At 42.6% G+C, this 26,110-nt stretch overlaps 1 protein-coding gene across 4 annotated transcripts in view; it reads left to right on the top strand.

The window, feature by feature from the left end:
- The first annotated feature begins 672 nt into the window (after positions 1-672).
- The window catches only part of ANXA7 (annexin A7), a 32,470-nt gene continuing 7,032 nt past the window's right edge, over positions 673-26,110 (top strand). Inside the window, exons 1-9 of one of the 4 annotated variants that reach the window (XM_006135914.4) lie at positions 673-798; positions 8,970-9,024; positions 11,263-11,461; positions 13,406-13,513; positions 15,834-15,877; positions 19,239-19,341; positions 19,652-19,746; positions 21,939-22,052; positions 24,340-24,510. In XM_006135914.4, coding sequence (XP_006135976.1) covers positions 791-798; positions 8,970-9,024; positions 11,263-11,461; positions 13,406-13,513; positions 15,834-15,877; positions 19,239-19,341; positions 19,652-19,746; positions 21,939-22,052; positions 24,340-24,510 — 897 coding nt within the window. In that variant the 5' untranslated portion in view covers positions 673-790. Of the gene's footprint in view, positions 799-2,534; positions 2,559-2,880; positions 3,002-3,041; positions 3,627-8,969; positions 9,025-11,262; positions 11,462-13,405; positions 13,514-15,833; positions 15,878-19,238; positions 19,342-19,651; positions 19,747-21,938; positions 22,053-24,339; positions 24,511-26,110 lie in introns of those variants that run through there. The other 3 variants (XM_006135913.4, XM_075935715.1, XM_006135915.4) reach the window with 3 other exon arrangements.

The following is a 26,110-nucleotide window of genomic DNA, read 5'->3' as shown; positions in this document are numbered from 1 at the left end:
AATCCTGTTAGTCTTGGCTTTCACAAGCTCTTCTGACAGAGTTCCACAGATTGACTGCATTGTGCAAAGACATTTTCTTTTGTTTTAAACTTGCGTAGTTCATTTGGTGACCCCTAGTTCTTACATTGCTTTTCTGTACTCTGTTCTACTGTAGTTCTTTGAGTTCTTTGGTACAGTTGGTTAGCATAATCAAGAGGTGTTCCATATTTGCATGGCATATTGCATCAGATTTTTTGCACGAGCACTATGAAGTGGCCTAATGCTACATTGTTCAGAGCAATTATAGTGTTGATGACCACTCATGTGGGAGTAGAGTAAGAAATTATGGAAAAATTTGCACTGTGCTACTTCAAGATGTGTGTGCTTAAGCAAAGTAAAAATAGAGGCTCATGTTAAAACTTGCCTGTCTAGATGACTGTATTTCAAGAGGTGTGACCAATTACAAAATCAGGCAAATAGCTGCACTGACATGTCACACTTTTTGCTGCCATAAGCTTGAGCTATGTCTTGACATGCTCATGCCAAAATAACACAGCAGAATCAGACCTGCTCCATGCATTGTGGTGATTGCAGGCAGAGTAAGCTTTTTAGCGTGGCTTCACCTAGCAGAGCCAGAGAAATAATGGATGCAGTCCACCTACAAATCCTTTAGTTGAAGTTTGCTGCTCACTAGTGTTGTGGGAGGGATTTCTAACCAGATGATTCAGTGGGGAGTGGCCCTTCCTCTGCCACTAAACAAACACAATATTCTTTCTACTTATCAGCTGAACAGAACTGGCTTCTTGCACACATGGCTGGGTAAGTCAGTTTAGCCAAGCTTCACTACTGTTGCTGCATTGTAATTACTGTGGTCACAAGATGGTGCAGAAGTTTTGATAGTAGATATTTTAGACTCACTTCAGTGACACATGCTGCTGGCTTTTTGTACTTTAATCTGTTGGTGCAAAGATCACCAGAACCGTTGCTGATACAAAGTGGGGGAGAGTGACTGATAGCAGTTGACTGAAATTTAATATATTAAAACCAGGACAATTGCTGCCTCATCACTTACATTTTGTATTGCACTTTGGGAGGCAATGGTGTCTAAGGGCTAGTGCATAAGACTTGCAGCCAGGAATCCTAGGGTCTGTTCCTAGATTTGCTATTGACTTGCTGGGCAGCCTTTGCGTAAGCTCTGTGCTTTTGGTTTCCCAGCTCCCCCAAACAAACTGGCATATTCACCTTTTGTAAAATACCTTTAGAATTTCAGAGGATGAGTACTACAAAAACACAAGTTATCTAGGTCTGTACATGCAGCCCTCAATTCTATTATGCCTCCTGTAGATGTTGGGGGAATGCCACTACTCCAATGTGTGTGGGGGGGCTATTGAAATAAGATAATTTTGCTTTGTGTGCTGCTGACAATTTGGGGAGAAGGGTTCTCTTTCAGAAGTAGGAAGTCAAAAAGATGGTGAGTAAATATACTCCCCAATGAAGGTGAATTTGTTCTTACATGCTTGTTAGCATCTGCTGACTCTCTCTATGTACACTATGTACTCAAGACATTGACTATTGTTTTCTACAAAGTAGCTGCTGTTTGCTAGGTAAACTCATTTTTTTCCACAGAGGGGTGGAAGGAGGGTTTCTATCCAGTCCAGTATCTTTCCTCTCCTGGTGTCCTCTCCATGTGATCCAGAGGGAGGTGTAAAATCCTGCCATTAGGTAGATGTGAGATAATTTGCTTCTTCCATTGTTGTCATTCTCTAATAGCTAGAGACTAACTTGTAGCCTTTGCCCTCCTGCACCAGCCTAGCACCCACACCCAATGGTTCCAGAGTCTGTACCCCCTCCTGCACCTACATTCCCCCAAAGCCTGCATCTCCTCTCACATCCCCCAACTCCTCCCAGAGTCTGCACCTCCTTCTGCACTCCAGCTCCTTGCCCTAGCCTCAGCCCAGAGCCCCTCACATCCAAATGCCTTGCCAAAGAGCCTGTATCTCCCTGTACCCTAACTCCCTGCTCCAGTGCTGAGCCTTCTCCACCTAAAATCTCTTAAAGCTTGTGTCCCTGCCCCAGCCTGGAAAGGGGAGGAGAGGGAGTGTCTGAGGGAGGGAGATGGATGGGGTGGGACAGGGGTCATTGGGTTTGTGAGATTAGCCAGTATGGAAGTTCTGGCCATGTTGGATGAGCTCACCCAGCAGTGATGTTGCAGCACTGCCTAAGTGTCAGGCAGACTGCATCTGGCATTGCCTGTGTGTCTTATAGACAACTCTGCCCTGAGGCCTGGAATTGCTCTTTGCAGGCCTGATGACCAGAGAAAAATCAGTCAGGGGCCATACACAAGTGATAATCTCTCCTACCCACCCCAACTCAAGCCCTCACCAACTCACCTCCTTCCTGAGGAGAAAGACACTCCCCCCAGCCGAGCCCCAGGCTAATACATGGTGTGCTCCAGCCTTGTGCGGGGCAGCAGGGAGGCTGGCGGGGCAGCCTGGCTCAGCCCTGCGCCTCGGGCTGGATCCCGACAAGCGGGGCCGAGGTTTCCCGCCCTGGCACAGATGGGATGCGCCGCTGATGAGGTGCTCCTAGAATTCCGTTGGCGGGTTGCTGCCCGTTAAGCGAGCTGTGCTGCAGCAGCCGGGCTGAGGAGAAGCCTCGCGCGTCGGCAAAGCGCCGCAGGCCGGGGACGCTCAGTCACAAGGGACGTGTCGAGACAGGGCGGCGATTCGCAGCCCCCGGCTGGTCACTGCTAAGACAGGCCCAGGGGCCGCCCTGTGCCCGGCCCCGCGCTCCCGGGGACTCGCACCAGACGCTGGCGGGGCGGGGGCGGGACCCCGGGACCCCCCGCAAGCGGCGGCCTCGCGCTGTGGGTGGGGGAAGCGGCCCGGCGCGCGCTCCCCGCTGGCCTGAGGGGAGAGGCGCGCGGCTCCCAGCGCCCCCGCCTGAGGCGCTAGAGGGGCGGGGCGGGGCGGCCCGGGCTCCATTTTGCGGGCGGTGCGGAGGCGGCGGGTTCGCGGCTCAGGTGAGTGGGGGGCGGCTCAGGGCTGGGCCCCCTCCCCGGGGTGAGCGGGGCGGGCGGGCGCAGAGCTCCGGGGCCAGGCAGCACCGCGGGGACGGCCGAGTCCTGCCCGCCCGGCGGAGACTGGCGTGGTGGGGGCTCCGGCGCGGCCCGGCGGCTTCGGGCTGGGCTGGGCCGGGCCGGGCCCCGCGAGCTGGCGTCAGACGGGACGGGGCCTCGTCGTAGCGCAGACGCTGTGCGGGCCGCTCTGCCCACGGCGAGGCCCCGTTCTCCGCCTCCCCTCGCCCTTCCTAGCGCCCGCCTGGAAAACGAGACTCCGGCTTGTTCCCGAGCTCCGGAGAGCCCCGCGGCGATCACGGGGCGCGCTGCCCTCGAGCCGAGCTCGGTCTCCTGGCTGGATTCCTGGCGCAGAGACGCGTAAATCGTTCCCGTGCTGAGATTAGCTCTGTAGACGCCGGAGAGACCGCGTCTTCGTGCTTACTCTGCAAACCCCTTTCACACTTGGCTTCCGTCCGCAAAGCTCTTCTCGGACTTGTCTGCTTGCATAATTAGGAGCTGAAATAATGTGTTGATGCTCTTATGTTCCTCTTAATCCTTTGTGTATTTTCCTACGACCAAGTTAAGACTGGTAGGTAGTCTTAAATTTGCCCTTTTATTTTCAAGTTCACCCAATAAAATGGATCAGCTACAACTTTGTATTGCTCTTTCTATTAGATTTTTAATGTTTTTGCTTTACTGTCCACATCTCTTTCCTGCTGCTTTTGCAAAGGAGGAAAACTTTGGGGGCTGCAGAAATTGCAGACAGAGGGTGGCTAACAAACAAATTGAAAACTAAAGTTCTAGAGTGGCTTTTGGATTACACTTTCTAGGAAGGAGGCAATTGAGAGCTCTCAGTGGTACATAGTACAATATTTGTACTAGTCCTAGGCCCTTAGCAAAGACCAGGAGCGAGGGAGGACCGCTGTTGGAATCCAGTGCCAATAGCTCTAGCACCTGCCCTGCTGCTCATATTTTTTTCCAAACCGGGCCATTGTGAAACTAACACAATTCTTGTCCTTTTCATAGTTGTCCAGGGTAATAATAGTTACCCCCTCTTATCAGTCTTGTTTCTCTGCTTCTTCCAGAGGTTATGACCAAAAGGGGAGGCTGACTGTAGAGTGGCTTGCAGACTAGAGAAGACAGCACTGCATTTGTTTACATTTGGTTCCCATTTCAAACATTGTCCTTGCCGTTGTGAGGGTAGAAATGTATTGAAACTGAAAGATGATTTAGACTCCTTTTATCAGGAAAACTTGCCTATTTATTCTCTAGTACAGTATATTTTTTTCAAGCACTTGTTTGTGTCTGTCTTCCAACTAACTCATTCATGGTGTAATAAACATACGTTTTTCTTAACACTTAAAAGGCAATTTTACTTTTTTGAACAGAAAAAAAGAAAATCGTGATCCATAATTCTAGAGTTTTGAAACTCCAGTGGTCAATATTATTTGCTGACCTGTGTCTCAGGGTGGATTATAAGAATATTTGAATAATGCTTCAACGAAAATGCTTTCATGCTTCACAAACTGTTAAGAAAAAATCCTGAAACTTAAGCTACATTCTTAAAAAAGGCTTCTGTTGACTGAATCAGTTTTGTAATAAAAAACTCCCTTAACAAAGGGTGAAGTCTCAGTGTTGCTTTGGGATACTCTAAACCAGTGGACTGGTCTGTGAGATCTCCCTTATACTATTTAGGAAGGCAGCAAGAAGATGGTCCCTGGTATCAAAAAGACTGAGAAATGCTATTCTAAGGCATGCAAGAGATAAGTCAGTTCATGTGCTGTGTTCATGCAGCTGGCTATTGTTTAATAAGTACGTAGTGCAATATTATGCAAGTGATTCAGTTTCTCTTCTGAAAAATATCTGCACATACTGAAAGCTATTTCAGTAAATGTTATTGCCAGGTTAATTTTTGAAAACTGTTTACAACAGTATTTGAGCCGTGGTTGAGGATTGAACCAGATTGGAGAGTTGTGTATGCCAGTCTAGTTGTAATATGGGAGGTATTATTGAACTGTGGTGTCCATGCAAACCATTTGAATAACTTTTAAATAATTATTTTCAAATAAAAATTAAAAAAGCAGGCCAAGAAACACAAACGCTTTTTTTGTATTTGCGGTAGGTGTTGCCTAAAGACACCAAAATAGTGGTTAGGGCCTCATGAGAATTGTTATAAGACACAGTCCCTGCCCCAGAAAGCTTGCAGTAAACAATTTACACAACAGGTGAATAAATAGACACATGGGAGGGAGTTTAAACAAGCTAAGGAGAGGCAGCTTTATTTGCATATGTTGGCAGTGTTACAGAGGTCACAAGCGTGAACTGGCAGTTAATTTGCTAATCAGAGATTTTGACAACTTGATAAACTGGTCTGTTTTATTTGTTTTGGGGAAACAAGTGTTGCAACCAGATCCTTCAACAGTTGATTTTGCAGTACAGCCAAACTGTGATATAGCTCAGATCTATATAATGCATTTAATATCTGGTATTTTAAAACTTATGTTAAGGGAACTATACCTTGGTTTCATAAACTTCCTTTAGTTTCCCTTGAGTGGCAAGCTTACTAGTTAAGGCTATAATTTATTAATGGAATTAAGCAAACTAGACAAGCTAAAAATATTTGTTTTTCAGTGTTAGTAATTTTTATTTGGTAATGATTTAGGGATATAAAAAGTTAACCAGTTAAACTTTAACTTTAATAGGTAAGGCTTACTGGTTTTGGTTAACTGATAGGGGCAGGAGCTGCTTCTTGCCTGCCCCTTAGATTTAACCTGTTAAATGATTAATCAGGATTTTACAACCATGTTTTCAATCAGCTGTTCCCTTCAAAACCAGAAACCTGGAAATCCTAGAGTAAACAAACTGCAAACTTGTAATGTCTCTAGTAACTTCCAAAAGATCGGAAGGTCCTTGGGTCTTTGGCTAGGGTAAGTCTATAGTCCAGAGATCAGAGCAGGAAAGAGGTAAAATGGAGATGCTTCAAAGGTTCTTTTTACTTTTTCCCCATGTGGAAAGGATGCTGTCAGCCTTGGTTTGTGGAAAAGTATGGTGCAAGATGGGAGTCCGGGGTCGTATGAGCAAGTTACATGCCCTTCTCTTTGCCAGAAGCTGTGGATGGGTGACAGGAGTTGGATCAATTGATGAACTGTTCTGCTCACCCCCTCTGAGGCACCTGCTGCTGGCCAGTCAGGAGATGAGATACTGGCTAGATGGGCCGTTGGTTTCTATAGAACAATGCTTCCCAACCTCTTTTAGCATATGGACTCCTTTTCAATCTATTAACGTTTCATGGACCCTCCCCCTCCTTGTAGAAGGCGGGGGAGAGGGGGAGGAAAAGTAAGGATTGGGCCAACCATAGTGGGCCTGATCTTTATTTTTAAACTTGCCACAGATCCCTGCAGTACTGTTGGGAACCACTACTATAGAATGTTGTATATTGAAAACGTAGGGGTCAAAGTCACCCCACCTTCGTACAATCTACATGTTCAGTTTCTATTCAGGTAAAATGCAGAGGTTAAATTGATTCCCTCAATCCAGGACCAGGGGTTGCTGCTGCTCTGGTTTCTAAGCTGAAATAGTAGCTCCAGCCCTTCCATGCAGATTGTGCAAGGTACTGGATGGAGCTACTGGATCTGTAAATACTCTCCTTGCTAATTGCAGGATTTAAGTGGTGTACTGTAGAATGGAGGTTCCCAACCACGTTTATACTGCGCGCTGGCAAACTCATTCAAAAACTTGTGGTGGATGGGTATAGAAACATTTGCATATTATGGCAATTAATTTATTTTTATATTCATTATGGTAATTAATGTTAAGTAGTCACGTGTTATTTTGCATTGCATCTGTACACACAAACCTACCACTTCTCCAAGTTTGCCCACTTTGAGGGTCATCATCCTTTGCCTCCCTCCCAACTCATTTCCTTTGCATCAGGAATAACCCCCCACCAGTGCCTAGACACTGGCCTCCAAGATGCTCTCTCCCCCATTCCTACCCTGGTATGTATTAACAGGAGTGTTGTGAGCAAGACACAAGAAGTCATTCTTCTGCTCTACTCTACACTGATTAGGCCTCACTTGGAGTATTGTGTCCTGTTCTGGGCACCACATTTCAAGGAAGGTGTGGAGAAATTGGAGAAGGGCCAAAGAAGAGCAACATAAATGATTAAAGGTCTAGAAAACATGACCTATAAGGGAAGACTGAAATAATTGGGCTTGTTTAGTTTAGAAAAGAGAAGAGAGGGGACATGATAGTGGTTTTCAAGTATCTAAAAGGTTTTTACCAGGAGGAGGGAGAAATTTGTTCTCCTTGGCCTCTGAGGATAGGACAAAAAGCAGTGGGCTTAAACTGCAGCAAGGGAGGTTTAGGTTGGACATTAGGAAAAACATCCTGCCTATCAGGGTGGTTAAACACTGGAATAAATTGCCTAACAGTTGTGGAATCTCCATCACTGGAAATATTTAAGAGTAGGTTAGACAGGCATCTATCAGGGATGATCTAGATGGTGCTTGGTCCTGCTGTGAGGGCAGGGGACTGGACTTGCAGATCTGTCAAGGTCCCTTGCAGTTCTAATATTCTATGATAATTATGAGCTGAGAGTCATGTTCATTCTAGGAGAAGTTTTTATGAATGGCCATTTTTGCTTCAGTGGGAGTCTGGTGTGGTTCAGTTTTGTAAATTATTTTAAAGAAAGCAGGTAGCTGAGAAGTGGTTAATAAACACTGGAATAATACCACATACAAGAGCTAAATACACAGATGATAACTCTGATTTGCTGGCTCGGTTAGGCAACAATTGAAGTGGAACAACTATCCTCATTATTTTTATCATCTTGGATTTAAAGAACCAAACCCTCCTGTTTTGCCTTTCCTGATGCCCTGGCAGTTGCAGCAGTAAAGACCGCATAATTTGTGAGAAACACTGATGCTGTGGCGTGTTTTAAGAAATTGTATCCTGCTACTTGATCTGTCATCTTTGCTCACTGACTGTGGTGTGTGAAATAGATGCTTATTTCTGTGCTAGGAGTAGATTGTATTGAAACATATTTGTATTCATTTATGAAACTGATTTATAACAGTTCCTTTTCTATCTTCTGATCTTGGAAGGTGCAGAACGCCCTTAACTTTAACAGGAGTTAAGGGCAAAAAGAGGTGGGAGTACTCTGCTTCTCACCAGACACCTTAGGCTGTGTCTACGCTGCAGGGTTTTTGCTCAAGAAGTCTTTTGTGGAAGAGTTCTTGCACAAAAACGTCTTGTACTAAAGTGCGTCCACACCTCAAAGCATATCGCTTTTGCACAAGAGAACATCTGCACTGCATGGACGCTTTTGCACAAGAAAGCTCTGATGGCCATTCACAGAATGGCCATCAGAGCACCTGTGCTTTTTCAGAGAGGCTATTTTTGCGCAAGAAACACTTGTGGAGCATCCACACATGCCTTTTTGCGCAAGAGCTGTAGCGCAAGATGGAGTTATGCCTCGTAGAAGGAGGTGTACCTACACTGCAAAAAGCCCTCTCTTCTGTTGACTGTAGATTTTCTTGTGCAAAAATGCACTTGAGGTGTGGACACACCTCAGGTTTTTGCACAAAAATGGCCATTTTTGCGCAAAAACCTTGTAGTGTAGACATAGCCTTATAGAACACTTTCCTGGGAAGCAGTTCTCTTCCTCCCAGTATTCCTCTTGTTAAACAAGAATGGCACTGAGTTGCGTGATTGATATGTGGTTTTCTATTGGTATCCGTTTCATGTGTCTGAAAAGTTCTGAAATAAAAAGGCTTTTTTTTTTAAATAGCTGGCCAGTAAAATTCATACATATCAGTAAAGTGCTGACTTCCACAGCTAAGAAAGATAATGGGTGCTTAGCACACAAACAGCTAATGCTACTGTACTTTAAATCCAACAGTGAGTCACTGAAAATGTTGTTCTCTTTCAGAATGTCCTACCCAGGCTACCCTCCTTCAGGCTATCCTGCTTTCCCTGGATATCCCGTAAGTACTGTCTGTTTTTTAAATGCCTTGTACTTTCAGGGTAGGCCACACTTTTGTGTCTTTCTCCTCTATCGTACCATGTGCTGGGGGAATATTAGTCATTACCAGGGCTCGCCAAGTGGTAATTAGTCATTACCAGCTGTTGCGCGGCTGTGCCAGGCTAAAATCTACTCGCCACGGGCGAGTAGATTACATTAATTGTCGAGCCCTGGTCATTACTTTTATGCAGAATATTACTTCTAGACTTATAGTCTCTGGTCTCATCCCTCAAGATGTTCATGAGCTTGAGTGCAGATAGTCTAATGCAGTAAAGAATTATGACCACTCTGGTAAAGCAACAAAGCATATTCCAGTAATGTGCATTCAGAACATTTAATGGTCTCCTAAGAGAAAGCTCTTTCATTATTTGCTATGGTGAGAGAAGTTTGGCTCAGTTGTAGTGATTTTTTTTTTTTTTTTTTGGTAACGTGTCCATTCTCTTGACTTTTCTTTGTTTTCCTGGATAATCCTGTGCCTCTTGTCATAGGAGCAGTGTTTATTCAGTAGTTTGGATTTTCATTTGAATCTAAACTTTGTAACTCACTCCCCATGTATATGGAAGTTCAAGGATCTTCTGATCTGGGGTTTTGTTTCAGCCTGTTACACAGAGAATATCTGAATCTAGATCATCCTTTCATGGAGTTTACACATCTGGGTGTGGTTCAGGTTCCACTCTGATACTCTGTAGATCTGTAGTCTCATTTTTCAGAGGTACTGAGAACTGCAGTTCCCATTAATTTCAGTGAGAGCCACGGGTAATGAGTATCTCTAGAGAGCCATAGGGGGAAACAGCCTGATGTTTTAGTTCCGGGCTTGTGTGAAATTTCCTGCACGTTGCTGTCTCCTTTCTACTGGATGTGCTGGGAACTGCAGCTATCAGGAACCTCTAGCTGTCTCTTCCTCCTCCCAGCAGTGTTTTCTATGTGCAAGCTGGGCTGTGCTGAGACCCGTGGTCTCTAGGAGTGGTCAGCTTGCTGCAGCTTATTTAGCAGTGCTGGAGAGGAAATTCTGCACTCACACTGTTAGTTTCTGCAAAATTTTGCATTGTGCAGTGGTACAGACTTTAAAACATAGTGCATGACAGCCTAGGAAACTGAGACTGACAGTGTAGCCTTGAGTGTTATATGGTCTTCATTTCCAAAAAGCTCCAAAACAAACTTCAGTCCATCAGAAGAGTATCAAAAACAAATCTAGAAACCTGTGGATGGATTAGAAGCCCCTTCCTGTGGGGTGCCTGGGCTGGACATCCGGAACAGCCCCTATCCTCACCTGGCACCCCAAAGGACTGAAGCAGCCCCCTATCCATGGCGGGTGGGGAGCTGCTTCCGCCCCCCACTGGTTAAGCATTCACATCACTAATCCCAATAGGCCATGAAGTCATGTCACACGCTGAAAGAGACTTCCTGAATGCCACACTTCGTTAGCAGGTGTTGCTTCTGCTGGGAAAGCAAAATTCACATAAGCCTGACTCCCTCAAGTAAATACAGGAGAGGTAGGCATGGCCTTCTGTTCATGAAGACTCTAATATGTCAGCTGAGCTATCCAGACATACGAATTGTGGGAGCAGCCAAGCCTGAGCAGTGTTAAATAGAATTTTGTTGTTGTTAATTTCTATTAATAAAACCAAATCTCAGGAAGTGAGCTAGTATGAACTGTATGTAATGTGTGGGCTGTGTTTGCAGAGCAGTTTGGGAATAGCACCTGCACAGAATTGATTTACAAACAACCAGTTTTATTTATATTGTCATGAGAGAGCTCGACAAATAATGTAATCTACTCACCCATGGCGAGTAGATTACAACCCGGAAGAGTCGGCGCAGAGCGATCTGCGCATGCGCAGAACTCAGAACCGCGCGAAACCATGAGCTATATGGATTGCATATTTCTGGCTATTGACTCACAGGATCTTCCCTCTGAGACACTTGTCTCAAGACGTATTCATTTACTGCTTGTCTTGCTATTAGAGTGTTAAAGATCAGGCTGACACGTGACAAGATGAATACCTTTTGATGCTTCCGTATCAGTACTGTTTTTTAAACTCAGTAATTAGTTAAAGCAACAATGCAGATTTTTGAATTTCTCTAAGTGTCAAGTCAGACCTCACTGTTAATTAAGTTGTGTATGTTTTTGTAGCTTTAGAGAACATGTCTTTATTCCCCTCTGTGTCTAGCAGATAAGTTGTCTGTTGTCTGTTTTCAGCCTCCAGGACAAGAGTCTGTTTATTCACCTGCTGGTCAGTATCCCTATCCTGCTGTTCCTGGAGGCTTCCCGCCTATGGGAGGTAGTGCATATCCTGCAGTGCCCCCAGCTGGTGGGTTCCCAGGAGCTGCAGGATATCCCGCACCTGGAGGTTACCCTGGAGTTCCCCAACCTGGGGGGATGCCATCATATCCCGGAGGTAATATTCAGTAACGCTGTTCACAGGTTATTTCATCATAATCAGTCCCTGGGTTTGGTTCATAAAACGCAAAAAGTAGTTTTTTGTTGTTATTGCGGGGGATTGGTACACAGGGCTGGGTTTGTGGAGTAGTTAATTGTGATGGCACCCAAACGCCTAAGTGTTGGACTTTCTAGAGACATGGAAAAAAGCAACTGGTGTCCTGAAGGACTTGGTCTGAGATACAACAGGGTAGGGAATGGGGATACAAACAAATGAGTGTGCTTGTTTTGTTTTTAATTGGGGTTAGAGGAAGGGAGTAGGAAGAGGAATAGGTGGAGTTTGTCACCAGTCCAGTCGCTATCAGCAAGCTGGGTTTTGTTGGCAGCAGGGATGAGGTTGAGAAGGTAGAGGGCGAAAATGGAGTGGGGGGGAGAGTGTGCAATAGGTAGCAGGTTTAAAACAACAGGAAGAATTTTTTCACACAATGCACAGTCAACCTGTGGAACTTCTTACCAGAGGCTGTTGTGAAGACTAGGACTTTTAACAGAGTTCAAAAAAGAACTAGATAAATTCATGGAGGATAGGTCCATTAATGGCTCTTTAGCCAGGCTGAGCAGGGATAGTGTTCCTATCTAGCTGTTTGTCAGAAGCTGGGAATGAATGTCAGAGGGTGGATCACCTGTTCTGTTCATTATCTCTGGGGCACCTGCCATTGGCCACAGTTAGAAGACGGGATACTGGCATAGATGGACCTTTGGTCTGACCCAGTATGGCTGTTATGTGCTCAAAGTAAAAAGACAGAGGAGAGCTGTGAAGGGAGCAAAAGAGCAGCTATTAGCATGGTTAGGTGAGAAAATTCGAAGGGGAAAAATCCAGAAAATTAATGTAAACCGGGGTATATGAAGTTCCTCATAGAAACCAGATATAATAGAGAATTAAAGTTCTGAAAACTCCAGAAGATCTTTCAGCTATCAATTCTGGTGGTCTGTCCCTGGAGCTGGCCCTTTGCTCTAAGATGCAGCCCATGTTGTAGCTCCACCCTTTGGTGAAGAAGCAGGAGTCATTTCCAGTTATGCCACTGACTAACTGCGTGATCATGGTCAAATTGCTTAGTGTCTCTATGCTTCTGTTTCAGGTAGTGGGTAAGTAATAATCCTCTTGCTACTGATTATTTATGCTCTAATTAAAGGGCCTATATAAACGTATCGTATAATATTCAAATAATTTTTTCACATACTTTATTAGGGAAAGAGCTTTATGGTTGCTGCCATGGGTTCAGAAATGTTATTAATTTTGATAACAAGGCTGTAAACACTGAGTGTGTTTTATTCACCCCTTTTTTTCTGCCTCTTCCCCATTTAAAAAGAAATAATTCTCATCTGTGTCCGCTGTGAGCTTGTCTTGTATTTATTATCCATGTGGTCTTGGTAAACATTTATTTATTCTTGTTTTCTGCTCTGCTTCTCTCCAGAGCCAAACTCTGACTGATTGGGTTTTGAATAACCAAACACAATTCTCAAGAAAGCCTGTCCCTCAACTAGTGTTATTGTTTGTCTGACAATTACCAGAAATCAATCAGTCAGCTTTATGAAGCAAACATACATGGATTTTCCCAAGTTTAACATTATTCCAAAGGAGAAAACAAACAGATCTGCTTCTCAATACACTTCACCTAAATTAATCCAACCCAAACGGAGCACCAAATTATTTTGAAAGGAGATGAAGATAATCAGAAATGTTACGATTATATGCTACTTCTATTCCAATCTGGTGTCTGAAATAATGAGGCATGGCAGTAACTTTTCATATCTTTGTGTACATTACTAAGCTGTTGTCTGTCAAAAGATTTGTGGTTACAGTTGCATTGTACTAGATCCTACTCTCCTTTTATAAGTAATCAACTAAAATTTAAATTATTCACAAACCTCTATTTTTTCACTTTCCTCCTCCCCCTCCCTCCAGCTCCTACAGGTCCTGGGTTTGGTGTTGCTCCTAATGGATCTGGCTTTGGTGGTTATCCTCAGCCTCCGTCTCAAAGCTATGGAGGAGGTGGACCAGCCCAAATACCAAGTGGGTAATGGGACTGTGTGTGCGCGTGTGTGTGAGCATATGAATCCTAGGCAGATACCAAAAAAGTCATGAGTTGCACCAAAGGGTTCGAGATTAAGAAACTGAAGTGATACTCTCAGCAACCTCTGCTGTTTCTAGCTATTGCAGCTAAATGCTGCAGACAACACCTGATGATTTTGAAGCCCAGTGAATGACTGACAGAAGAACTCAAATCTAAAGAAATACTAGATATATCTGAAAAGGCATGTTTCCTGTTACTGTTTAAATTAGGGCTGTCAGGTGATTAAACAATTAATCATTAATCATACAATTAATCATGGTGCTATTAACGAATAATAGAATACTGTTTCAATATTTTTTTTTTACAATTTCAAATATATTTGTTACAAAAAACCAAAACACAGTGCACAATGCTCACTTTATATTTTTTATTACAAATATTTGCACTGTAAAAAAAGTATTTTTCAATTCATCCAATAGGAATATTGTAGTGCGGTCTCTTTCATGCTAAAGCTGAACTTACAAATGTAGAATTGTGTACAAAAATAACTGTATTAAACAGTAAAACTTTAGTGCCTAAAAGTCCACTCAGTCCTGCTACTTGTTCAGCTGGTTGCTCAGACAAACAAGTTTGTTGACATTTTCTGGGGAAAATGCTGCCCACTTCTCATTTACAGTGTTACCTGAAGTATTTCTATTCATGTTCGTATTTCTTCAGCCATTTCAGAGGATATGTTCTCTTGCTGATGACATGTTGTGTTTAAAGTAGGGCAGATTGTCTCATGCTCATTTAATCATTGGAGTCAGATGCCACCAGGTGTTGGGTTTTTTTTTTTTCCTGGTGGTTCAGGTTCTGTAGTTTTTTCATTGGAGTGTTGCTCTTTTAAGACTTCTGGAAAAAACTCTTTTCACCTTGTGTGTCAGATTTTGGAAGGTACTTCAGATTATGTCTTGAGTCAAAAGCTGTAGCTATCTTTAGAAATCTCATATTGGTACCTGTTCATTTTGTTGTGAAGTCTGCACTGAAAGCATTCTTAAAAATGAACGTGCTGGGTCATCATCTGAGATTGCTGTAACATGCAAGAGATGGCAAAATGTGAGTAAAACAGAACAGGCAACATACAGTTTTTCCCCAAGAAGTTCATGCACCAATTTAATTAACCCATTTTTTTTTTTACTAGTGTCATCAGCATGGAAGCATGTCCTCTGGAATGTATAAGAGGACATTCTAAATAAAAATGGGCATTATCTCCCATAAATGAAAATACTTGTTTGTCTTAGTGACTGACTCTCTGAATAAGTAGGACTAAGTGGATTTATAATTTCTGTCGTTTTTACATTGTTTCCATGTACAGTTATGTAATAAAAATCTTCATTTCTAAGTTGTACTTTCACAATAAAGAAATTTCACTACAGTACTTGAGGTGAAATATGTTCTTCACTTTTACAGTGCAAATATTTGTACTAAAATAATAGTGAGCAAAATACACATTTTTTAATCCCATTTTTTTTAGTTTAATTGCATGAGTTAACTGTGATTAATCGAAACACTCAAGTTTAAATATTTTCCTATGGTGTTTGGGATGCTGTTGCCTCTGGATCCAGAAGACCATTGGTGAAATGTGAAAACCAGAATTAGATATGTAAAAGGTTAACTGGTAAATGCTTACCCATTCTAGTTAACCATTTACCAGTGGGGGCTGGAGCAGCTCCCCTCCTGCTGATCATACAGAACAACCTCTGTTCGCCAGAGGCTTGGGTGCCCCTCAGGCAGGGGCTGCTCAGGTCTGGAGCAGCCCCTGCCTACAATACACCTGGGCCCACAGTGGACAGGGCCAGGCTGGAGCAGTGAGTTCTAAAGGAAAACCAGATTACTTTGGTCTTATTTTGCTTTTAGAATTCTCAGTGTATCACTTAAATATTAAAGACATTTGTAAGTGATTTATTCTTCACTCTAGTCAGTTATTAGAATATATTTAATAGTGACCTGCAGAGCTCATTTAGAATGCAGGTTGTTCACTAGCTCTGAGTTTCCTAGCTTTTGTCATAGGGAGCAGGGATTTAGAAGGGAGAGATTTCACTAATTTCCACAGCACTAGTAAAATCACTTAGTACTCCAGATGTTTTCTTACCACCGTGTACACTGGAGCACTTTTGTGGCTTATTGGCTATTGCTAGTCATTCCTGGAGGTTCTGCAAGAGTTAATATAGGCAACTTCATGTGTAAAACCAGAGGCTGTGTGTGCAAAGTGATACATTATGAAATAAGATGATACATTACACTATAACACTGTTTTAAGAAAAAACTTTCTCTTTTAAGTGGGATACCCTGGTGGACAAGTACCTTCTCCAGTGCCTACTCAGGTGTGTGTTATACTATTTTCATAATACAGCTGGGCAGCACTTTACAGTTTGCATGGTGGAAATGACAATTATGTTTGGGGGATAGCAATGTAAAATACTGTCTCTTAGGAATAGTTCTCTGTGGGTGGGTGGAGGGCAGAGAAGGAGAGCAGAGGGCATTAATTCTGCAGACAGTGGTACAATGTGCTTAGTAATGGCCTTGTATGTGTTGCACACTATGGTATCAGAGGACCTGTTATGAGAGGCAACATTTCCATATATTCAAAGGTACTGAGCTGATAGGAACCATGGAAGGCAGATTCTCTTTGCGATCTTGAGTATCATGATGTTACCAAATAGTGCAGTATGTGTCTAACGCTGTTTTTGAATAACAAATGCTTGATGTTCCCTCTGATTTGGATGGAACAGTGGGTTATAGCAGGGTATTGATGGGGACCAGGATCTGGCTGAAAGTTTTCAAAATGAATGGCTTCTTTTTATTTCCAGTTACACAATGTATCAAAATCAGTACTTACATTGGTTACTTGTAATCAGTTTAACTAATAATCTTTTGGGGGAAAGTTTGGCTGGCATGAGAGGTAATAATTTATTCTACTGTGTCAGACAGCCTTGCAAAATGGCTAATTTCCTTTGAATGGAAAACACTTTGTTCATGGTTTTATCATTTTATACTGCCAATTAAGGAGGTTAAAGGTGGGTGTTTTTGGGTAAACCTGTAACCACTGAATTTTTCAGTGGTTACACATTTGCCGGTGTGGGAGAGGTGGCTCTGTGGGAGCTGCTGCATCTCCCCACCCTGCACCGCTGCCTCTGATACAGAGGCAACATCATTGGAGGAGTCTTGTGTGTGACTGTGAAGATTAACTGATGAGCCTAGGTTTATCGGTTAACTGTTTAAACATGTACACTATCTCATCCCTACTGCCAATAATACATTCTAACACAGCTGGGCAAATGGCTCTGCCCATTTTCATTCAGGAAATTATAATGAGAAGTAATTATGTGAAATTTTTCAATTAAGGGGATGAGAAAACATTTAAATTTAATCTCATGTTAAGCACCTGCAAGAAGCCATGGTTTTCCTTTGCTGGGGCACATATCTTGTGCATTCCCCATCCAGCCAAGCATAGTCGTGCAAAGATGCAGTGGAATTGGTGCAATCACTTGCCTTGTGTGAGGACTGCACAGCAGAGAACACAGTTCTGTTTGGACTACTAGTGTGCTTTGGGACAGTGTGACAGGTCTAAATCCCCTTGGGACTATCACCTGATGTGCTTAGACCCCACTGAGCCTGCTTCCCCTGACATCCTGGGGAAGGGATCTCGTAACCCTATCTTCCTGAGCCTACCTCTCCATCCTGCTTTAGCACAGGTGTAGGGCCACACCCCCAAGGCTGCAGGGGCACACAGTAAGCAGCACAGTGGGAGACCTTGTCCCTGCACTCAAGCACAGAGCCCCTCTAGGAGTTGAACTCAGAAAATCCATCTCCGGTTATATGGAGAGCTGTACAGCTCATGAAATTTGCCCTCTTTCTCAACGTACAGAGCGCTCCTTATCCCCCCCCACCTCCCGATAACAGTTATTTCCACTGGGTTTATTAATGAAATGATTTTATTAAGTATAAAAGGTAGGATGTAAGCAATCATAAGAAAGCACACACAACAAGGTAAATTAGTAAGGAAAATAAAACTGAACATGCAAGCTAAGCTTGATACACTAAATCAGGCATGTCCAAAGTCCGGCCCGCGGGCCAATTGCGGCCCGTGTTCCAATTTAATACGGCCCCCGCTTCCGCCCCCTCTCCTGGCTCCCCAGCGCTCTTTTGAACTGGCACGCCCAGCGTGCCGCTTCCAGCCGCGCCGCCGCCGCCCATGGCCTCCACGGCCCTAGAGTCTGCCCTGTAGGGCATGTCCGCAGCCCCGCTCCCCCGCTCGGCTGTGGGTTCGCCCTGCCCCCGGGCCGCCATGAGGCCGGCATGCCCTGCGCTCTCCGCCCGCCTCCGACCCTGCGGGCCCTCTGCCTTGGGGCTGAGTGCGCGGGGACGGCCCTCACGCATGTTCACTTCTTCAAATCTGGCCCTCTTTGAAAAAAGTTTGGACACCCCTGCACTAAATAAACTCGTTACATGTAATAGCTTAACCTCAAAGTTGTTCTAATAATCTTCACAGGCCAGACATCCTTCCAGCCTGGGCCCAATCTCCCCAGGCTCAGTCTTAATTGTTTCCAGCAGTCATTTTGGGTGGGGTACCTGGGGAGTACTGATGACCAAGATTACCTCACTCCCACCCTTAAATAGGTTTTGCAAAAGGTGGGAATCATTTCTGTTCAGTCTGAACTTTCCCTCTGCTCTTGTGGGGAAATACAGCATCCAAGATGGATCCCAGCATCAGTTGACATGGTCATGTCTCTGCAAGGCTCCCTGTTTCCATACTTGGGTGACCCACAGGTTCACAGGAAGTTTAAGCTCTATTACACAGTTCATTATCCCTAACGTGGTCTACAAAAATGATACGTGCATACAAATGGGATAATCATATTCAGTAGACTACAATCTTTCCAATGATATCTCATGCGAAGTATTTTGCATATGCATATTCCAGGTACGTCATTCATATTCATAAGCATATTTCCATGAAGAAAATTGAATGCCCCATCACAGACAGATTGGAGTGGGCCAGGGAAATATTGGGAACAGGGTTGGTGGGTTCACCATTTTGTGGACTGAATGGTGGCTGACATGGCCAGACAAGGGAATTAGTAGCATAGCAGATGCAGTGTGCTCTGAGAGAGATTTTCTTTTCTGTCAGTCCCCTACAGAAACTCCAGTGCACAAGGCAGCTACTTAGGCTGTGTGCTTGTGAAAGGATCTGTACTCTATTGGCTTTCCTTCTTGCATAGAACGTTTCTAAAAGCAAGTCACGTGGTCGTCTTTGAGCCACATAGAAACTTTCTTCAGTATTCTGCATGTGGTCTGTTTGGAAAGCCCACTGACTTCAGTGGAAGTGCTGCACTTCAGAATGCCCCCTGGAGATCAGCAATATGTATTGGAAAGAAGTTTTGTCGCTGAGTTTGCATTCAGAACATCTCCTCAGCAATGCAACTGTGCAAACCAGTGTTAATGTGGCACTAGTGGACTAAGACTGCTCATTGCAATACAAGGCCTTCCTAACTTGATTAGGAGTCCCCCCCCCCCCCCCCTTCCAAGGAGTGTATGGGGGAAAAGTAGACGAGCTCCTCCTCTCTCTCTCTCTCTCTCTCTCTCTCTCTCTCTGAAATATTAAGTGTAAAGTTTAATGCTACATTACATTAATACTTTGCATTATATACATTGACTGATAATGCATAACTCATTCATTCTTAGCCCACAGCAATGACTCAAAGTACCCAGGGCACAATTCAAGCGGCGCCCAACTTTGATGCCGGGAGGGATGCCGAAATACTGCGCAAAGCTATGAAGGGATTTGGTAAGAAGGAGATTTATACTTAGTGATTACTACAGAGTTAATGCTCATTGAGCCAAGAAGTTAAAGGCAATTTCCTTTTCTTCTAATTGAAAATAGATATTTTACCCATCGGTAAAATATTTATAGTTCTATATAAAGACTCCTAATTCTCTCTTGATGCTTTTGAAAACTACCCTTGTAAGTGTATTTATTTTATACACACACACACAAATCATTGACAAATAAACATCGTACTTGTTCATTTTACAATTTCAGAATTTTGACAATTTTGGAGGAATATGTTTTTACTACTTGACTTTTTATTTCCTAGGAACTGATGAGCAGGCTATCATTAATGTTGTGGCCAATCGCTCCAACGATCAAAGGCAAAAAATTAAGGCTGCTTTCAAGACTATGTATGGCAAGGTATGTACATTGATTGCTCTTCTAACCAATAAACAAATTGACAGTGATACCTGGTATTTTAGTCCCAGATGGAATTCACCTGACAATTGTTTTTTACATTTCTGTATATAGTTAGCTACATTTCTTGTTCTGCCAGTAGCTTTGGGAACTTCAATACCACTCTAACAAATTGGCAGGATTTCTTCAAGTAGTGTCTTTCCATAACCAAACATGGTTTCCTTTATTTTTATTATTTGAAGGGCAGAACATAATCAAATTCAAATTAGACCTCGGTGGAAGACACATAGACTACTTTGGTAGCTAATATTAAAATACAGACTAAGTTCTTAATTAACTGGAAAGAAATTCTGAAATCAATATAATAAAATTAGCAAGAATCAATGTAAAGTGTTCCTTGAAAAACTATTTACGTAGTAGAGAGACAGTCTCTCTACAGTCCTTACTCAGCCAGAACTACTACAGAAGTAAATAGAATTTTGTACCAAATGCGAACCAGGAATTGACCATGGAGGTTGACCTATTAGAGGTGGTGATAACATAGCTTGTATAACTCAGATACTGCTCTATGATGGTTTAAGCAAACTCTATAAAAATGTTGCACTCAAGCAGGTATTAGAATATGTTAGTTTCAATATGAAATGAATAAACCAAGTGAAATAATTCATCTCTAAGCAGCACTGATTAAGCCTCACTGGAGTACTATGATAAGATTAGATAACACATTTTAAAATAAAATTGGGTCTGTGCTGATTTGTCTTTTTTGAACAATAAAGAAGGCCCAAATGTATTTGATTTTAAGGAAGAACACATGTTTCTACATGTCTTATGGTTGAGATTAAGTTTTTTATCTACCCTGTTTTTCCTAAAAGATTTTATGGGCAATTGGAGAATTAGAACAATTATGACCCCACTGCTATCAGTGAATTAATCTAATTAATTCAGAAGGAGAAAGTAGTGTTTATTCAGCGTGTTGAAAACTTTGTATTCTCAGCCATGTCACTAAAAGTTGCATGGTATAGCTTGTGCGTTGGTTCTTTTGCTGACAAAATACTTCCACCCACAATGAGTGGTGTTAGCTTTGTTTTTCAGGGGAGCGCTCCTACTGACAAAGTGTGTTCACATAGACATTTGTCAAAGGCAAAACTTTTGACTTTTGGGGGAGTGTCATTTTAATTCCTGAATGATAAAGGTGTTGTCATTCATTAGCCAGTGCAGAAGTAGCCTTAGAAATTGATAATAGTTTCTTTATTAAAGATAAAGCGCCTTCAGTTAAGAAGAGCCCTGGAGTCTGTCAGAATTGGAGAGGTTAGATGTGACACTTGTAAAGATGAGCAAGGTCTCTGTTAATTAATGGGTGAACTATTCAATCTTCAATACAGCTTTCACCAACAGATGCAACTCGGAGACAGCACAGGTTCAGCTGTGACAGGAATTCTATAGGCTGACTTTCCTTTTTGAGAGGACATAATAAACTAGCAAAGGCAGCCCTGTATCCGATTTTAGATGGAAGGCAGATAGATGACCGTGTATATTTCAATAATTTACCAGTCATGAAGTGTATAGCTGAGGGTGAGTGCTGTAGATGGAACCTGAATAGCTACAGAGCTGCTTTGTTGCAGGACCATGGCGCTATCCAGCAGTGAAATGACAATTTGTATATTTTACTTAATGTTACTTCACTACAATACTTTGTCCCAAAGAATAAAAGCCATGTGGTATTTGAAACTAACGTGAAAAACAGACCAAGACTTAGCTTATTTTTAGTACATAATCAAAATATACAGCTTGGAGTTTTGCCACCTCTAATCCAAACAACTTTTGAATTTTGTGGGAGCAGAGTTTGTTTGAATTCTGGATCCAGAATTCAAATGACCCTATTTTCTCGTTCTATCAGAGCAGATGTTGCACGATGTCGCATCCTTTTCATTAAAATAATGGAATTTTTGAAAAATCAGCTAATTTTGTGATACTTCTGCCGTTTTGTTCTTAAAATCTTGCGTAGACAGCTTGTCGTTTACAGCAGTTTAAATAAGCAGTATTAATGCCTAGAGTGGTCACCTGAACGCTAACCCCAGCCTAAAACCTCCAGCAAATCTGAACATCTAACTACAGCGTCTTCAACCCCTTCCTAATTATCACACTATTCATGTGCTACATATGTGAACCTCTTACTTCTTTTTGTAATTGGATAGGATTTAATTAAAGATCTGAAGTCTGAACTAAGTGGAAACATGGAAGAACTGATCCTAGCCTTGTTCATGCCACCTACCTATTATGATGCCTGGAGTTTACGTCATGCAATGAAGGTATTTTTATCATGAATAAAATGCTAAATTAGACACCTCCTATCTTACAAGACGTGACAATTTTGGTAACTGCTGACTAGTCCCAAATCTTTAAGACAGCTCTGAGTGTAGAGTCCTTTTGGCAAGTCTTATGAACAAAGTCAGTAGAAAGTAACAGTGGTGGAAATGGTTTTGAACTTCTTGGGTTTTGGACATTTCAGTAACTTTTATATCAGCATCCAAATTCGTTTACTTATAGTTTCTAGCTGTCTATACAGATTACCATATAGCTGCAGAACAGGAAACTTCTAAGTGGTCATATTAAAGAGCCAAGATCAATTAATATGTGACATGGGAAGTCAACTCTTACACTTTCACTGCTTTTAGATTGCTTTTCCAGGCTGCATTGTTGCTAGAACGTCTGCTGACAGAATAGGTAAGTGAGGCTTCAGGAAAAACTCCATATCTGTTGATGACCCCACCACCACTGTGAAATGAAAAGGGTCAAAACCCTTCCTTCTGTGGAATGCAGAGAAATTAAAACTATTCTCATTAATTTGCAGTTGGTATTTTAAAGCCTATTTCAGGTACTGACCATCAGGCAGCACTAGCACCATTTTATCATTTTTAGGATCACAAATTAATTAGTATGCAATTCATTATTTTCCTGTATGCATACAAAGATACAGATTAGATCCTGTGAATCAGCACTTTTTACATATACATACACCTGGGGGAGGGTGGGGGGTGGAAAGGAACAAAGTAAAACTGCATTAAGGATAACAGAGTATCTTTCTGTGAGTGACTTCTCAAAAATGTAATAATGCTTTGTCACTTGGGGGTTAGTGAATTTTCATAAAATTGTTCGTGCTGTTAAGATGTTAATAGAGATGAGGGGAAATATTTGAGAAATTCCATTTTTAACTCGTGAGCTGGTGGTGGTGATGATGATAATAAATTATATTTCTACAGAACAGCATAGGGTTCAATAAGATGTGTTTTAGGGCCGGTGAAAGAGACGTCCTTGATTTACTCTTATGGTACAGAGGCTCTGCCTACTCCAGTTAATCAGACATCTCCCCCTCCTCCCCACATTGTGATAAGCTCCCTACAAACAGTAGGAACTGGCCCCTGCCCTGAAGAGCTTAGCCTTCTAAATAATAAAGGCAGAGGGATAAGGGTGACCATGAAAAGGGCTACGTCTAGACTGCAGTTATATCGGAAAAAGATACTCAAATTGTGAACTGTAATCTTTTTCTGCTCTTTCTTCAGAAGAGGTTTTTCTGAAATTTAATCCATCTACGTTGGGCCAAATTTTGGGAAAAAAACCCCTATTTTGGAACATCTCTTATTCCTTTCACTGAGAGGAATACAGGGATGCTGAAAGAACGCGCCTGCTTTTTCAGAAACTGTTCCAAAAAAGCGGACATGTTCCCTGGACGCGGCAGCGCTTTTCTGGTATCCCAGAAAAGCTCTGCAGTCTAGGCATAGCGAAGAAGGCCTGTAGCACAATTTGCTATGTAGTGGGGTTTTTTTGTATGGATTAAAAAGGGGCATATTAATGACGCTCCCACTTATGCCAGTGGAGATGCTACATGTGGAATGGGGAACTACTCGTAATACACATGTTCTGTTTCTAATATTGATTTAGTAAGTCATACTTTGTTTCAAAGTACGTATTAGAAGGGGATTGTTAGTTCACAATATAAAATAAGGTAGTTAATGGTAGGATGAGAAGTAATAGGCTTAATCTGCAGCAAGGGAAATGTAGGGTATCTATGAAGAAAAACCTTCCAACTTTAAGAATAGTTAAGCACTGGAATAGACTTCTAAAGGAGGATATGGAATCCGAATTATTGGAGGGCTTTAAGAACAGATTAGACCAACAACTGTCCTGCCTCAGCACAAGGGGTGGGACTAGATTACTTCTCGACGTCCCTTACGACTAATGGTTAAGAATATTAATTTCCTCTCTCAAATTGTCCTTTTCTCTAATTGACTGTGCCTCAGCCCATTGTTCATGCTCTCTGTTTCTCACAACTACTAACTCAACAGTTGTTAAACAAAAAAACAACCTCAAGCCCACATCTTAAATTTTGCGTTAGAGATCAGAGAGGATTTAGAATTATGAGAAGGGAGGCACAGATGCTGTTCTTTCAATTTAGATAACATTAAAAAGTGGTTGCAAAATGTAATGAATGACTGACAGTAAAAGTAACAGTTGATTTTTATAATGTCACAGAAAATTGTAAAGAAGATAGGTAAGTAGATTTTGTTGCATTAATATTTTCTCTTTCTCTTCCTATAGGGAGCAGGCACTCAGGAGAGAGTGTTGATTGAGATTCTTTGTACGAGGACGAACCAGGAAATTCAAAACATAGTCAGGACTTACAAAACGGAATTTGGAAGAGACATTGAACAGGATATTAGAGCAGATACCTCAGGACACTTTGAACGATTACTTGTATCCATGTGCCAGGTGAGCCACAGTGCACTTTTTTGGACAATGCTGAGTTTGTTGGGAAACTAAAGCTGTAAGAAGCGATGAGGAGTCCTGTGGCACCTTATAGACTAACTGAAGTGTAGGAGCATAAGCTTTCGTGGGCAAAGACCCACTTCGTCAGATGCATGTGACGAAGGTGCCACAGGACTCCTCATCGCTTCTGCAGATTCAGACTAACACGGCTACCCCTCTGATACTTAAAGCTGTAAGGTAACCAAAGCTGCTGTTACAGTACAAAATGCAGAGTGGAGTGAGTTATTGCTCCATATCTGATGCTTACAGTTAACAAAAACTGGTTCTAAAGAGTTGCCATGTTTTTATAGTTTGAAGAATAGTATTGCGAGATTATCCGAATGAATTGTCTGTGTATGCCTAATCAGAGCCAGCTTCTGTAAGTAGTTATGTGGCACCGGACTATGTCTTTATAGCAGATTGACAACATAAGGTTGCCCTGAGGTTGGAAAGAAAAGTACCTTCTACCCAGGAATTTCTACTGAGTTGAGTGAACCAGTTACAGCACTATAGGCATGATGAATGCCTTTAAATCACGGTGTTTGGTCTTGCACCATAACTTGTTCCTATCTAGACTGCTGCTACAGTACTCTAGAATCATAGAAATGGAAGGGACCTCAAGAGGTCATTGAGTCCAGTCCCCTACCCTCACGGTAGGACCAAACACTGTGTAGATCATCCCTGACAGTTAAGAGCAGTTTAGACAATCTCCAATGATGGGATTCCACAACCCCCCTAGGCAATTTATTCCTGTGTTTAACCACCCTGACAGGAAGTTTTTCCTAATGTCCACCTCTGCCATTTCCAAGTTTCCTGTTATTGTTTCTCCCTCTTCACTGAGCAGTGGGCCTACCCTGTCCTTGGTCTTCCTCTTGCTCCTAATATACTTGTAGAACCGTGGTTCCCAAACTTTTCGGCATCACGCCCCCTTTTTGATTTTTGACAAACCCTCATGCCCCCCTTCCACAAAAAAAAAGCAGCAAAACTTAGGGTGGGATTGACGGAGGTATGTGTGGCTGGGTCGCCTTGCGCCCCCACTGAAATTTCTTCACACCCCAGTTTGGAAACCCATGTTGTAGAACATCTTCTTGTTACCCTTTATGCGTAGCCACATTTAGCTTGTTTTGTGCCTTTGCCTTTCTAATCTTGCCCCTGCATACCTGTGTTGAATTATGTTGGAGTCTGGGGACTTCTTCTATCATTCAAGAACATGGTTCTAGTAGGGTGCAGTCCCTCTTACAATGTAAGACCAAACTATGGTTTGGCACAAAGTAGGAATCGTGTACTGAAACACAAGTCCCAGAAACTATCTCCTAATATGACTGTTGTAATACATAGAAGACTTGAGAGAAGCCAAGGGAGTGTGCTAAGTAGGCATTCAGCTTAAAACTCACTGCCACTCAGTGTTAGTTTTCCGCTCAGTCTTCCAACTGTTCTAATACCCTTATGTGCGCCATGCAGATAGTGCAACTATCATTGAACTCAGCTGGGCCAGGGAGCCTGCCCATTGTGTGACGTATGTAGTGTACTGATGCACTGGGCACTTTTCAGTGTTAGTAGTACC

The sequence above is a fragment of the Pelodiscus sinensis genome, chromosome 8 (genome assembly GCF_049634645.1).
Source record: "Pelodiscus sinensis isolate JC-2024 chromosome 8, ASM4963464v1, whole genome shotgun sequence".
NCBI lineage: Eukaryota > Metazoa > Chordata > Testudines > Trionychidae > Pelodiscus > Pelodiscus sinensis.
Note: the sequence above shows the minus strand (reverse complement) of the source record. Positions and strands in the feature narration are given on the sequence as shown.